The sequence below is a fragment of the Hippocampus zosterae genome, chromosome 4, assembly GCF_025434085.1.
Source record: "Hippocampus zosterae strain Florida chromosome 4, ASM2543408v3, whole genome shotgun sequence".
Classification (NCBI taxonomy): Eukaryota; Metazoa; Chordata; class Actinopteri; order Syngnathiformes; family Syngnathidae; genus Hippocampus; species Hippocampus zosterae.
The window spans coordinates 16,383,302-16,398,635 of NC_067454.1; the positions used below are offsets into that span (position 1 = coordinate 16,383,302).

The 15,334-nt window shown below is 40.6% G+C and overlaps 1 protein-coding gene and 1 long non-coding RNA gene across 3 annotated transcripts in view; one reads left to right on the top strand and one right to left on the bottom strand.

Moving 5' to 3' along the window:
• LOC127599618 (uncharacterized) overlaps positions 1-253 on the bottom strand; it is a 30,796-nt gene extending 30,543 nt beyond the window's left edge. The window contains exon 1 of the long non-coding RNA XR_007962151.1: positions 111-253. This is a non-coding gene — a long non-coding RNA (uncharacterized LOC127599618). The remainder of the gene's footprint in view (positions 1-110) is intronic.
• A 22-nt stretch (positions 254-275) lies between these two features.
• galnt18b (UDP-N-acetyl-alpha-D-galactosamine:polypeptide N-acetylgalactosaminyltransferase 18b) overlaps positions 276-15,334 on the top strand; it is a 68,159-nt gene continuing 53,100 nt past the window's right edge. Inside the window, exon 1 of one of the 2 annotated variants that reach the window (XM_052063642.1) lies at positions 276-723. In XM_052063642.1, the coding sequence (XP_051919602.1) occupies positions 480-723 (244 nt within the window). In that variant the 5' untranslated portion in view covers positions 276-479. The remainder of the gene's footprint in view (positions 724-15,334) is intronic. The other variant, XM_052063641.1, reaches the window with a different exon arrangement.

The window sequence follows — 15,334 nt, forward strand, 5'->3', positions numbered from 1 at the left end:
AGCAATACCGGTCATAATTGTTTTCATCATGTATTCAATTGCACAGTGCTCATACGGAGCAGGGGAGGAAATCACTTTATCAAATGTTGCATATCTGTATGATAGCCTACAGTATTTGATGCTGGAGGTCCAAGAGCGGCCAGTGAGTGAGGGTGTAGTTGCGGGAGGAGGCGCGCAGCCCGGAGCCCGTCCGTCATCTTCACGCCTCCCATTGGCTGCAGCGAAATGTTGGCCGCCTCTCTGCTTCTGTCGCTCCCCCTCCGTCAAATATTCGTGGACCTGCCGGAGCTTTGCGATGGGTCGGCAGAGGTAGCGTTCACCTGTAGATGGTGCACCCCACAGCCCCCAATTGAAGATTTCGGATTACCGCTGGGATTAACTGCACTTTACCACATTTGTCTCGTTGTTTCGCGGAGATTGTCGTGCATTTTATTGATTTATTTTTAAAAGAATTTTAACCTGCATGGAGGGATGCGGGCATGGCTTGCACGAGGCGAACCAAAACTTTGGTATCCACATGCGTGATCCTGAGCGGCATGACCAATATTGTGTGTCTGCTCTACGTCGGATGGGTGACTAATTACATCGCCAATATTTACATCAAAGTGCCCATGCCTTTCCCCGAGAGAAAGTTCGAGGAGGTGGACAAAAGATCAGGAGACACTCTCAGACTCATGGAGCGACTCGATCGCCTGGAGATTGTGGTCAATCAACACATACAAGGTAAATCTAAAACGAATCAGATCATGAATAGCTTCCGTGCGACTTTCGTCAGACGCGTGACTTCACCGGCAGTGGCAAAGTTGTTCAGGGGGTTTCAGCACTCGCAAACCACGGGTATGTCCCCGCGGGTGTCTTTTTTTAACCGCCTCATCTGTGTTTCGACAGTTGCAAAATGAAGGGTATGTAAATTGAACGTAACACGACCCACAGCAACTATAACACCGGTCACTTCACTTGCACAAACTGAGATGCCATATTCCAAATTCTACCTTGAACAAAATAATTGCCTAGTTTTGATCGAAACTGTCAATTCATCATTTAAGTGGCTGCATAGGCGCACTGCATCACACGGAGAACCGTTTCAAATAATTTGACCGTCAACTCTATGTACAGTATATAAACTAAATAAATAAATAATAAACAACCACATAAATCCTCCATTACCTTAATGCTGACATGTAATGGGAAGCTCTATAGACATATAACAATCATCATATACCGTGTTGTTACCCTTAAGTTTAAGCTATGGATGTTTGAACACAAGTGGTGCAGCAACACATGTTGACAGATCATGTAACGATACTCACACAAATATATTCTTTATCCTTAGCGACTGACAATTAATATTAGTGACATCTTGAGGGGCCGAGAGAGGACCCGAGTCTCCAGTATATCCATGTTTTTTTAAATACTGTCCCTTGAGAGTGTGACAAAAATCGCTCAATTTTTTCTTTGAATTATTTTACGACTGCATGTTTAGTATATTTAATATTCCATAAATGTTTTTCCTCAATAAACAAATATGTGTTTTGGGGTGAATTAAAGTTGAATCTCACCGCACCACTGTATTTTTAAGTGAATCTCGTTATTGCTGAGGGTGCAGAGATTGGGTTTGAGTGGTATGGCTTTTGTGTATTGTAGGCTGAGATGTTAAGTGCTCATCATTTCTGAGAAATAAGCCTGAAACTCAATTACAATAACATAAAGTAGAACACTTGGAAGCCAGAAGCTGATTTTCTCCATAAATGATGTCTTTCTTGTTGATTTTTCACTGTTTATGTGATGCATTTTTAAATGGGTTCCTCTCATTTTTAATGGTTGCACTTTGAGTAATTTACAAAATACCTAAGCTCAAAGCAGCAGTCTGGTTTTAGAGGGGATAAAAATCCAGCGTGACATTCATCATAACAAATATCACTGGCAAGAAAACATTCTCATAGCACTTTTTCATGTAATGTGTCACAACTCCATTAACCTCCACCTTCTTGATAATTTTATGAAACCAACCGTTTAAAAATAACTGACCTTGTAGTTATGTATCGCATCTGAAATGTTCCTTAGTTACAGAGAGGATGCTTGGAATTCTTTTTCCGCTTCCCTCCAGCCTTTCAGTCACTTCTGGTCTATGGTTACCTAATGCGTGATTAAACACTCAAAAGAACTATTGTTTTCATCATGTGGTGGTTTATGATGGCGGGGGGTGGGGGGTGGGGTGTTGCGTCTTTGGGCAGGTCACAAACTGAAATGGCGTCAGTGGTGGATGATGCCGAAGTGAGACGCAGTCTGGAATCGATTCACGGTGTTTGGAGCGCTGAAGTTTTAAGCAAAGCTCGGCTAATCATTCTTAATGGAACCACGTCTCCATTTCTGTTTACCATCCAAAAACCCCTGTGAGGTGAAGTGGCATGCAGTTGCCCCAGTTGTCTTAATTAGGTACGGCTTTCACTGAATTCATTCAAGATTTACAATTATTGTCATATGCATGACAGAAACACAGTGGTTAACTGAACAATGAAATTCTTCCTTTTGGGAGTTTCCTACCCAGAGCTCAGAATAACTTTAAAACAGGAAATAAAATCTGTAAATTTGTAACATTAAAAATATTTTTAATACTGTATATAGACCAAAAACGGTTCAGTTTTAACAGCATAGAATTGTGATATCATTTCATAACATTTTAAAATGTAATGTCCATTATAACATGAAATGTGTGGATCCTTCTGGTTGGGCGAGCTATAGTTTTTCTTAAATACTCATCGTTTTAGAAGCAGAGGACCAGGTAGATCAAATTGATTGCCTGATAGCATAATTGCCCAAGTCACTTTTACTTACAGTCACATTATCAATTTAAAAAGATATGCTTGCTACAAATTGTGTTTTTTCCTGTTTGTATATGCCTATGTGATTCTCTGTCATCCAGGTCATGGTGCTTCAAAAATGATGCATAGCGGCAACTAGGCTCTCATTTATTTTCTCCTTGTTTTCAAGAAACAATTAAAAAATGACTGAGGCAGTTATATTACTAGACTAACAAAATATAATAAGGATGCAGCCAAGTGTCCTCCCATGAAGCAGCCCCTCACATTTCTCTGACACCATTCTCTATAGTGCTCCGAGTCACTAGCGGGCATATTTGCATGGTATCTGACAATTGCTGTTATGTAAATATCAATCACCTTGCCATATCATAATTCAGCAGACCCGTCAGATGTAAAGTGTAGATAAGTCACACTTGCTGGCTACTTGCCATGTGGATGTATTTTGATGTTGCCGTCACAAAAATAAGAGAGTTTCAGCAAGACGGTGAATGTTATTCTGCTTGCCTAGCTCAACTCCTAAACAAACCAAAAAATCACACCAAACCCAAAATTTGCACAATTCTGCAGACAAACATAGACACTGTATATGCAATTTATGTGTTATTTATTCACTCTCCCCAATATCCATCTTGTCTACAATGTAAACAGCACAACAGTAAACAATGAAGAATAAATGATCCAGAATTTTAAATATTACATACTATTGAGTGGGCCTACCCTGACTCTGTGTCAAATTGAAATCAATGACCTATGACAAAACCCCTGCGTCCGGGTCATTTCAGCGCACTGTGGCATTTGCTTCTCCCACAGCAGTTTTTCGGGTTCACTGTCCCCACATAGTGTGATGCAGAATGGGTAAATACAGCCGACTCATACCCATTTGGGACAAAAAAATATAACTTCTCTGCAGTTGCCTGCTTGTTTGAATAACAAGGTAATGTTTGTTTACCTCCACTCACACTTACAATTCCATCACCTCAAACTTTTGTCCTTGTGGCGCTCTTCCAAATTATACACGGCTATCAGCACTATATAAAGTACAACACCCCCTCCCTTAAATAGGGCATTTTCCACCACTTTGACAAATGTCGTCAATTGTGCTGCAATGTTTTTAACTCACACACCACCTGGTCCCAAACAGCATGTGAAGTCTGCTTGAGTGAACGTGATTTTTTTTTGCATGAGACAATTAGCACCTTGGTGTTTTTTCAGCTTGTTTGTAGCGTCATTGTCTTTTTGTGCTACTTTTAAAAGTAGGACAGACACCCCGTAAAGAGTCTAGTCCGTGCCATTTGCATATCAAACACTTTCACTCTCTCAATGTCTCAGCAGCACGTGTGCAGACGCTAGCTTTGTTATGGCTGTTATGGATGGCTGCTTTGGATCTGTTGTATTTCATAAATTCCAGGCAAAGTGCAAGGGCACGACATGGATTACATCAATACCCACTATAAATGAGCTCCTGTTTTTCAGCCTTCAAATTGTTTGTTGACATAACTAAGGGTGGGATGATTCAAGCTTCCTCATACTATTTTCAATGCTGTCGTTGCATTGTTACATGTCACTCTAAGGACACGCCACTGTCTGGATCTGCCATCTAACTGCCCCAAGAGCATGTATTGAAGCTATTACGAATAGTTGCCAACGGCATCAACAGTGAGCTCGCTGCAGAGACAGTCATTAGTGCACTTTCACAAGTCTCCCTCAAAATACATTTACTACTTGTATCGCATTGCAAGACCGGTATAGAAGTCGTGTTCTCATTTGATCTATTCTGACCTTGGCATTTTGCAGGAGCTGTGACTTTGACACAAATGCACGATCAACACATCTACCACCTGAGCTTGCACTTCGTTTTAGTGCACCGATATTCAGTCAGACTAAAGAGCATGTAAAGAACATTTATTGCGGCTGGCTTGCTGCGGCCTGTTCATAAAAAGGTTTGTGGCGTCACGTGCACAGTGTGGGAGGAGACGCACTATGTGACATTGCAAAGTATCGCCGTTGCCACGACAAAGCAACATGGCAACAGCACACAGGCTATTTGAACTCCATCTATTATCACAATGTAGTCGGCCCGGGGGAATTTATTGGCTAGTTAGACAGTGTAGGTTCACACACGCCCACCATGAGGGCTGTGCCACTGTGCTCACTGCCATCTACTGTACTGTAACCAAAAGTTCTGGAAAAATTTAGCAGCTCTGTGTGTGTCTCACAGTACACTGTGTCCTTTGTATCAGTCAATGCTTTTGGCTCTATTTTGGGCAAAAGAGAGAGTAGATGCTAGTTTGCATACAGAGGACATGCAATGATTTAATCAAGGGCATGGTCTGGCAGCACCGACGGAGGAAAACATTATTTTACATTCATAGGAGACTCAACGTGAATGGATCATTAGCATGAATTTTTTTTGTCTGTCTTTTGATTGGTGTGTGTTAGTTTTGGGCTCCTCCACAGCTTATGTGGTGTTGAAATTGGATGGATACTGAAAGCAATTTCTTTGCTTTTGTCCCATGACTGTCAGATTTTTAAAAAAAAAATGTATCAGTAATAAATAATAATGCATCAGATTTATAGGCCGTTTTTCTGGACAACTGGACACTCAAAGCTCACAAAATGAATACATTATTCCTGCACTTGCACCTTCACAGTTAATCGTAATTTTAGGATTGCACTGGTAATGTAGTTTTGATGGTTTGTATGTCAGAAGCTTGCCACAACCTGACTTGGATACAGTCCTCTATGCAGTTTGCAGGGCTTTTATGTTTCTATAAATTAAAATAAAAAGGCTTCAATAAATGTGACATATTAGAGAGAAAAAACAGGTGATAACTCGCCAAATACATAGCACTAGACTTTAAAAATGTGTAAAATGAATCAAAATGAACCAATCAACCCAAAAACCAATCCCTGCTCAGCTGCCAACTGTCAATCAAACACCTCTTCTACGACTTCGATTATGGATGCTACTTCGCGCAGCATTTTTCTTTTGCCTATGCATAACTACACGTTTGAGCCTGAAAATATATTCACTTAAAGTACAGGTTTCAGCCTCTATCCCGGCGGGCGGGATCCAGGCGGCCACATCTTTATGTGGCCTGCGAAAGCAAATCATGTGTCACCTTCCATGATCCTGATGGGTGAAAGCTAAATCTCCTCATGTGAGTACTGTACTACCAATGTCTACATCTTGCCCTATGTTTTCAGTAATTATCTTGAAATATGTACAGTATCAAGTATTTCGAAACATATCTTTGAATTCTCTCTACGTTGTGGTTAACAGATATCATGCCCTTATATGCGTTTGCATTCATATTCTTATTTCGATTTCCTGCAATCTTTAACCCAAATACAATGCCCTCGATGATTTAGAAGCACTGTCATCGCACGCATGCTCCAGTGGAGTGTGTCTTGAATCAATTTTTTCCACTGTCGGCGCCGTTGCATCACAGCTGATCATGTTATGCAGTAGACTTGAGGCAAGTGATGTCCCCTGTTGAGTGTCTAAGTGGTTTGGAACAAAACTCAAACAGCATTTCTCATTTTTCAGTAGCACTAATAGAACGTTTGTTCTTTGCAGTCCAAAAATTATTTGTAAGTTTTAATTCCGGTTCCAAAAATCAATTACACATGATAACCCTTTGAGATAATGAGATTACTGTATCAAATAAAAGGAATGATATTGTATATCTGACCAGGACGCCTGCAGGAAGTAATAATGGAAGAAGTGATTGAGTTGATTGGCCCTTTGCAGCTACTGTAGAATGGCTTCCGTTCTTCTTTACACGTTGTTTGATTGCGTCTGTGGACATTTTTGTCCATTCATCCAGAAGAACATTTGTCAGGTCAGAGTTCACTGATCACGGTGGACCAGGGAAACGGACTGCTTGCTCTCCGTCTTTGTCCTCCTTCATCCCAACATGACCTGAATTAACAGAAGGGGCCTACCCGAAACAGTTCCCACAAAGTTGTTCAAGCTGTCTGGCCCGAGATGTAGACTTAATATTTAGTCAGATTGATGAAGACTTATGTTGTCAGTTATGAAGAATGACTCCTCAAATAACCTTGCCAGCCATATCACACCCTCAGTTACCCCCGGCGGTGTCATGATTGTGAATTTAAGAGATTTCCTCCAAGACTTGTTGGTTTCAACGATCCCCGTATCCGTCTCTTCCTATTTCCAAAGCACACAAATAATGGATGATACAATATGTGTTGGCATGCCAGGCTATTTTTATTTTTATTTTTCAGCAAAACCCTTCACGAGGTTCATTAAATAGCAGTTTGTTTGAAGGCTTGCTCTGACCACTAAGGATTTGTGTCTTCCATTGTGATGCCTGATTGAATGGCCTGGAGGCTTGCGGGAGCTTGTGATTACCACAATGATGATTTATCCCCAAATGATTGTGATGGCTCCAAAGATGGCTTCCAGCAAATCCGCCCATCACATCAGTGGAGAAGCTCGGTTAATCAGCACTTCCACTCGTGTTCGGAGGACATTTATATTTGGGCATTTTATCTGATGCCATTTTTGACAATCACAATGAATAAAGCAGCAGAATAAATGAGAGGAAACAGAGCAGTAAGTGTGTTTCTGTGGATGTGCGCACGTGTATTGTTGAGAATGTGGACTTGGTGTTGTGCAGGATTTAGTAAATGAGCTTGGTAAAGTAAGAGACTTGCACATGCATCATTTCCTTTGAAGCAGTTATTCCTATAGAGTGGGGATAGGGAACCCCGAAAGAGCCGCAGTTCTGATTAGTTTCCGTGTTCCACCATACCCGATTCAAATCTTGAGGATCATTATCAGGCTTTTACTGAGCTTTCTAAAGAGCTTCATTTGAATCGGGTGTGGCGGAAGAAGGACACTTCTAAAACAAGCAGGACAGTGGCTCTCTCGGGCCAGAGTTGCCAACCCCCGCAAGAGTACAGCCAAACGACTCATTTGTTCGTTTGGAAAGAGACACAATCAGCTTTATTTTCTCTCGTAAATCAACAGCTTGGGGTCATTTTACTTAGTCTCAGCTTCAAAAGTAGGGATAGCGATATCAAAGTTCACTGCTTGACCCGCAGCCGGGAGAGATGCTGATGATTCAGCATGCACTAATATACTGTTTAAAAAAAAATAACGACATGACATCAGTTATAAAGTACACTTTGCCACAGTTTGGCTGATAAATTTTTTTGTATATTGAACATATAAAATATACAATTCGGTAATAAATTGGCAAAAAGTGAAGGTGAGATATAAAAAAAGGAAAAGAAAATAGTCATCATCACAATTATGTGTTCAAAGGAGTAGAAAGAAGTAAAAAACCTACCCCACCCCCCGAGTCCTACCCCTTCTTATATATGAATTGATCATTTTTCAAAATAGGAAAGAAAGTCTACATATCAACAAATGCTTTTACCCTTATGTATGCTGTACTTATACATTTTTACAACTTTAGGTTTGTATATACAGTACATACTCATTGGAGCACAAGTATATGTCGATTTTCTCATATTCAAAATGGATGCTACATTTCATTAATATATTAAATAATCTCATCAATGTATTTCTGATGTATTGCTATATTTCATGGGTGTATCGAATTTATTAGCTTAATTCTGATTTGTGTAGTTGTCTTGTACTACTCTCGAATTCATTTTTAATCTCAGCAAGAGAGTTACTCATTTTACTGGTCCGTTTCAGAATCATTCCACAGATTTACACCTATTACAGATACACTCCTTTGCGTGATGTTTGTTCGTGTTTTGGATTTTTTTGTATAGGTTAGTTCCCCTTAAATTATGACAACTTTCTCGAATTTTAAAAAGCTTCTGGATGTTTTGGCAAAGGAGGTTATTGTGTGCTTTGTACATTAATTGGGCGATTTTGAAGTCAACCAGGTCATGAGATTTCATTGTTTAATTTGATAAACAGTTGATTTGTGGGTTCCGTCTATTTGGAGCCAGTGATTGTTCTGATTGCTTTGTATTGTAGTTTTACTGGCATTTCCCCAATATTTCCACACAATAGGTCAAATATGGAAGTAATAAAAGTATGTGTACAAGAATCTCTTATTCAGCACATCCTTAGTTTTTGGGAGGATCCCTATGGTTTGGAATATTTTTCTTTTATCTATTATGTAGCTGCCAGCACATTTTCATAAGGTCATTCATTGATTTGATGATGAAGTGTATACAATATCATTCACATCCATGCATTCATTTTGCAACATTCAATGTGTTCAAATAATGTGAAGATCATTTCAATGAGGATGCTTGTGGGCTTTGATTTCACTAAATTTTTATTGAGAAAAATAAGATGCTCCAATGTTTTCAACTTCAGCCTGTTGCGTCTTTTACAAGCAATTTCTCCTGATGTGGAGAACACACGCTCACAAGGGACGGATGAGGCTGGCGTACAAAGGAACTCCTTTGCAAGGTGGGAGAGATTTGGGAAAGAAGTGTGTTGGTCCTTCCAGTACAACAGCGGGTCCCGGTCACGTGCAATATTCCCCTGTGCCAGGTACCGCTGGACCTCAGATACTGCGTTTGCTGTTGCACCACCTCTTCCCAGTCTCCCCACCTCATCATCCAGATGACTCCACAGGCCTCCTAAAAAAACTAAACCAAACAAATTGACATTTAGAACAGTTTCCAATAAACTACCGTATTGTCACGACTATTCGACGCATCGTACTAATGGCCGCAGTCTCATTAATGGGTGACATTTCTGTATTTTACACATACACAGGACGCATCGTACTAATGGCCGCAGTTTTACAGTGGTAAAACATACGCCAGCTTAAACATACGGCATGCATGCGCGCACTCTAACACGTTAGCTTGAAGCATACGGTAGCATGCCAAGACATACAGATAAGATAAAAACACGTTTTTAAAAAGGCAACGAAAGCAGAACTGAGTTCGGGTGTATTTTATTTAGCCATCGTACAATGTTCTCACGTTTTTCGATCAATCATCACCCAGAAATCCATCAAAGTCCTCATCCTCTGTATCAGAAGCAGAGGACTGCACATCTCAGTTGTCATTGAATGCATCACATGCTAGTGTGAGTTGCTACGCATTAGCGAGCGGAAAGAAGGAGTAGCAACAGCAAAGTCAACATTTCTCTCGTGTGAAGCTTTCCCACATTTGAAAGTAAAGAACAGAGCGAAACATGGTGGCAGCGCGTGTGTGTGTAGAAAGAATTGAACAATTGTGCAAGTACCGTAATCCATCAAAAACGCCGCGTTCCCTCTCGTTGTTGCGTATTGTGGCGTAACTCGCCAAGCGCTGCCTCTCACTCTTTGTAAAGTTGTGTTTGCCACCGATCATCCATTGTTCCATGCCGTTTGCAACTTTACTTTGAACGCCCGGTTGATGCCAATGTCCAGCGGTTGGAGTTCTTTAGTCAAGCCTCCGGGAATAACGGCAAGCTCAGAGTTCATTTGCTTGACTTGTTTTTTCATCGCTGCTGTGAGATGGGCACGCATGCCAAAAGCATAACCGGTGGCTTTAAGTTTGAAATGAGCTTCGTAGGCGTGTCTTTTTGTCGAATTTATTTTCAGGGGTTCTTAGAAACCAAAACCGGAGTTGTTTTGCAACAAAGCACATTGCCACACTCTATACAAGTGTTGGTACTGGCTTGAGGCGTCCACTTACACGCCCACCCTTCACCATTGGCGGACTAGCTTGTCTGTCCTCTCTCTCCCTCTCTCTCTCCCTCTCCCTTCCATATATGTATATATACACGCCCACCCTTCCCTGATTGGCCGACTTCTTTCACAGTTACTTCCGCCTTTTCTCTATATAAACAGCGTGTCGGCTGTCAGTCAGATTTTGGAACTCAGCGCATATAAAGGACGCTCCGCACCATAAGGCGTCCTGTCCATTTTGGAGAAAATTTAAGACTTTTAATGGCGCCTTATAGTCGTGAAAATACGGTAAATAGATAAAGTTCCCCAGTGCACATATTCTCAATTTGCTTTTCTCCTTTTTACATGCAACAAGAATATGATTGAATTTTTCAGACAGCCTGGATGTGGGGCTTGCTGGAAAGCACTTGGTGGCTGGGCCTGCACTTGTGGCGCAAAACATTCATCCCCCTTCCCATGGGCTCATCACCTGTGGGAGGGTTGAAGGGGTCCGGTGCCCTGTGAGTTGGGAAACGGCAAAAGGCAGGACCCTAGGTGATCCGATTCCTGGCTACAGAAGCTATCTCTAGGGACATGGGATCTCACCTCTCTAGCAGGGAAGGAGCCTTAGCTGGTGCGCATGGCAGAGAACTTCTGACGAGATACTGTAGTTGAGAGCAAAAAAACGAGGAACGGGAAAAACGGAGCAAGATCAGGAACCTCTAGAAGATTGCACATGAACAATAGCTTGGGCAAGGCAAATTATCTGACAGTCAGTTGTTAGCAGGAGAGTTGTTATATAGTGGCTTGATTGCGATGCATGACAGGTGCGCAGCTGAATGGGAACGCCCACCGCTCAGCTGGCCCTCAAAACAACAACAGACAGATCATGACACATAGCAGCAATCCCTGAACTCACTGTTCCCCTCCTGGACATCTCCCTGGTGAGTTGTTCCAGGCATGTTCCACCGACAGGGGGTCCCAGGGACTTCTCAGTACACGCTGAAGAGACTATGTCTGCATGCTGAAGCTGCTTCCGCCGCGGCCTAACCCCGGAGAAGCAGTAGGTAATGGATGGATGATTGGATTGTCAGACAGAAATACGCAGCTTGGATAACATGTACTTTGATCGTTTCTGCAATAAAAAAACAATGGAAAATGGCAATAATTTAAAGACACATACAAACAGAGATTCATTTCAAAATATAAATTGACCATGTTAGCAATCAGCATCACAATGCCCCCACCCCCCCAACTACTGTATCAACACAGAGGGCCTGCATCACGATTATTCCTATGATTTTCTGTGAATATGCAACTTTTTGCAAATAAATAAATAAAAATGTTCCCCCATATTGTACACCCAAATTCACACTGTCACTGAGTGAATGCACATAATAAAACTACTAATACCACTCAGCAGCCCGGTGGTCCAGTGGTTAGCGCGTTGACCTCACAGTTCAGAGGTCGTCCCCGGGCCTGCATGGGTTTTCTCCGGGCACTTTGGTTTCCTCCAAAATTCCAAAGGCATGCATGGCAGGCTGTTTGAAAACTCAAAATTGTCCCTAGGTGTGAGTGTGAGCGCGAATGGTTGTTCGTCTCTGTGTGACCTGCGATTGTCCCCCGCCTACTGCCCGAAGACGGCTGGGATAGGCTCCAGCACCCCCCGCGACCCTAGTGAGGATAAAAGCGGTTCGGAAAATGAATGAATACTACCACTAATACATTTTATTGCACCAGAAGATGGCAACAGACACGTGGCCGTGCTCTCGGGTGCTTTCAAAAATACACTCAGTGCACCCTGCTCTGTCAGAACACTTCACTCACAGCGTTTGAGTGAATTTCCAAATGCACCCATTATGACCCTCGTGCAATCATTTTCAGTCCATTTCTAAAATGTATACTGCAGCGAAGAAAAGTAAAGTTGGCAGAGACAAGTGGAAATGGGCATATTTTTCTCACTGAACTGTGACTGCGTAATTTGCCAACAGACTGTGTGTGGCTCTTTTTAAGGATTTTAATATCAAGAGGCACTACCAGACAAAACATGCAAGTTATGACAAGGCGACTGGTAACAAACGTGAAAAATGAAAGCAACTTGAAACAGAATCCACCCCCCCCCACCCCCCCACCCACACACACACACACACACACACATTTTCATCTCATCAAATCTGGCCTTCTGTGAAAAAAGTTTAGATACAGCTGGTGTAAATAGAGTGCTGTATAAGTGCATTCCATTTCACATTTGTATCATTTTTAAAAAATGTGTTCGACTACAAAGGGTTTTTCAGGGAAAGTGGAATACATAACTGATTCTAGTTCACTTGGTACTACTACTACTAAATGCAGATTTTTTGTCTCAGACTTTGCTTTATTCTTCTCTGATTTCCGCAGTCCCATGTGAAAACAGTTTGGATTATCTTTTGTGTTTCCTCAAAATAATACATTTGTAAACATTTACTTTAGCTTTGGAAAACTATTACCGAACCAGTAACTGAATCAGTTTCAAAAAGGTTGACAAGGAAATCAATCCCTCTTGTGCATTATTGCTTAAGTGCTGTTGTTTATTAATCACACACAAAAAAAACAAACAAACCCAAAAACAATAAGTGGGGGTGGAGGTGTGTGTGTGTGGGGGGGTGGGGGTCGTAATACACTTTCATGCAAAATAAAGTTGTATCCATTTAGATTATCTAAAATATTTGATATTGACTGTACTATTTATAACACCAGACTATTTATTAGCCCATCTATGGCATTTTGTAGTACATGTTAGCGTTAAACCTGCGGATAGAAAACTTGTTCTAAATATACATCGTATAATTCTTATCGATAAAACCTATAAATCTCGAGTTGTCTGGTCAGACCAAACATGAATCAAGTCCTCCTGAAAGATAGCAAAAATTGCATTTGTGCATTCTGGCATTAATGACATTCACAGTATATCTGTTCATTTATTTTTCAACAACTGAAAAAACATTCATATGTCAGTGCTTTGTATCTTTACATTGCATTCAGTAAAGTAGTGAATGTGTCGATGCGTGTTTGCAGGCCATGTGATGAAGTAATTAAATTAATTTGGGGGGATATTTGTCAGCTGTTGACAAGGCACATCTAACACAATTTTGAAGAATGTTGTTGGAGAATTCTCTGCTTTCTTTCCAAATGTTTTGAATATTTGCCAGCAATCATTTGAGTTCACATTCCTCCTCTGCCCGTGTTTCATTATTAATGTCGCAAAGTGTATAAGTGGGCTCCATCTCCGACACCCCTGTGCAATAATGTTCAATCTTTTCATCTTCTGCATGAACAAGTGTAGGCTGTCATTTCCTCACAGCGTGCAGCACTCAAGCCGTCTCTCTGACTTGAAACCTGAATGTCTGATGCAATTTGTCACACACATTACCAGACGATGAAACACGAGACTAACAAAGGTTAATTTTATACCAAAGCTGCAAATAGCTACTGTATGTCGGAAGCGCATTAAACCTGGAGGATTTGTTTGCTGAATGATGCCAGAAAATTATGAACATGAGGATTTTAAACATGTATTTATATGAAAAAGTGAACGTACAACTGAATAGGAAAAACAAGCATATTCAAGACATAGCATGTCGTTATGAACTTTATTCGTCCAATGAGTGAATACAGAACCTTTGTCACACTTTCAATGGTTGTTCCATTCAGAATTTAACCAGAATTTTCAGGAACAGTTACAAGTCAGGAACTTTTTTTAAATGTTAGACTGAGTGAAAGCGGAAAAAAGTGGTGTTATTTTATTTTAGTGATGCTTTGAAATACAAGTGGCAGGATTTTTTGGGGTCGCAATTCTTGAGAGCACACGGTGGTTATGATAAATTTGGGGTGTTTAATATCATTCTCAGTTGGAGTTTACTGTCAAAGTAAACATCAAACAGAAAAGTACATGTTGTATATTCAAAACAACCACATATATTTGCCCTTGGAGAAGTATGCTAGATTAATGCCAACACATAAAATGGAAATATTTGAATACACACAGTATGGCAACACATCAATAAACAAAATAACAATAATCATGGGCATATATTCTTTATCTTCTGTGAAAAATGATAACTATTACTGCAGTTACTACCTCTTTAACAGTAGTGGTGAAAGTCGCCTTCATGACTTTATTAGACACACACCAGAAGGAGCCGCAGCTGATTCAATCATGATGCCCATGCTGCTCTGTACAATCTGATTGTTTTAATAAAATCCGTTTTGTAGTGCTACGCTCCTAATGATCACATATTACAACATTTTTTGTTGTGTTTTTTAGAGGGTATGGATGGAACCGATTCATGGTGTTTCGATTCATTAATTAATTTAATTAATTGGACAAAAATAATAATAATAAGGATTTGTTATGCAAGTGTTTTGAGTTATGACTGTAGCCAGAGCACAAATCTACTATAATTACAAAATCTACTACAAAGAGTGTCACTACAAAGAGAGAAAAGATGACAGAGATTACTTCAATTTAGCAGTAGAAGCGATTGCGTAATGTACATACTGTATAGATACACGCGTACATGGTACAATACACACATACGCGCGCACGAACACACTAGTCAATGCTAAAACTACTAAATAATGTCGAATTAGTTTGTAAAGTTGGCAGATTGAAAAACAAAACTGTTTTACTGGCGATATTGTTAAATTCCTTCTGTCACTAAAGCAAACATTAATTGCGTAAAAGTCACTGTTGAGCATAAAAAAAGGTGATTTGCGTGAAACCAACCCACACCCAACCGTAGATTACTAAAAAAAATAATAAAAAATTGAAACAAGCTGGAAGCATTTCTTAAAGCACAGTATTCTGTGAGCCTTAGAATCAGTTCACGAGTATCAGTTGAACAGGAA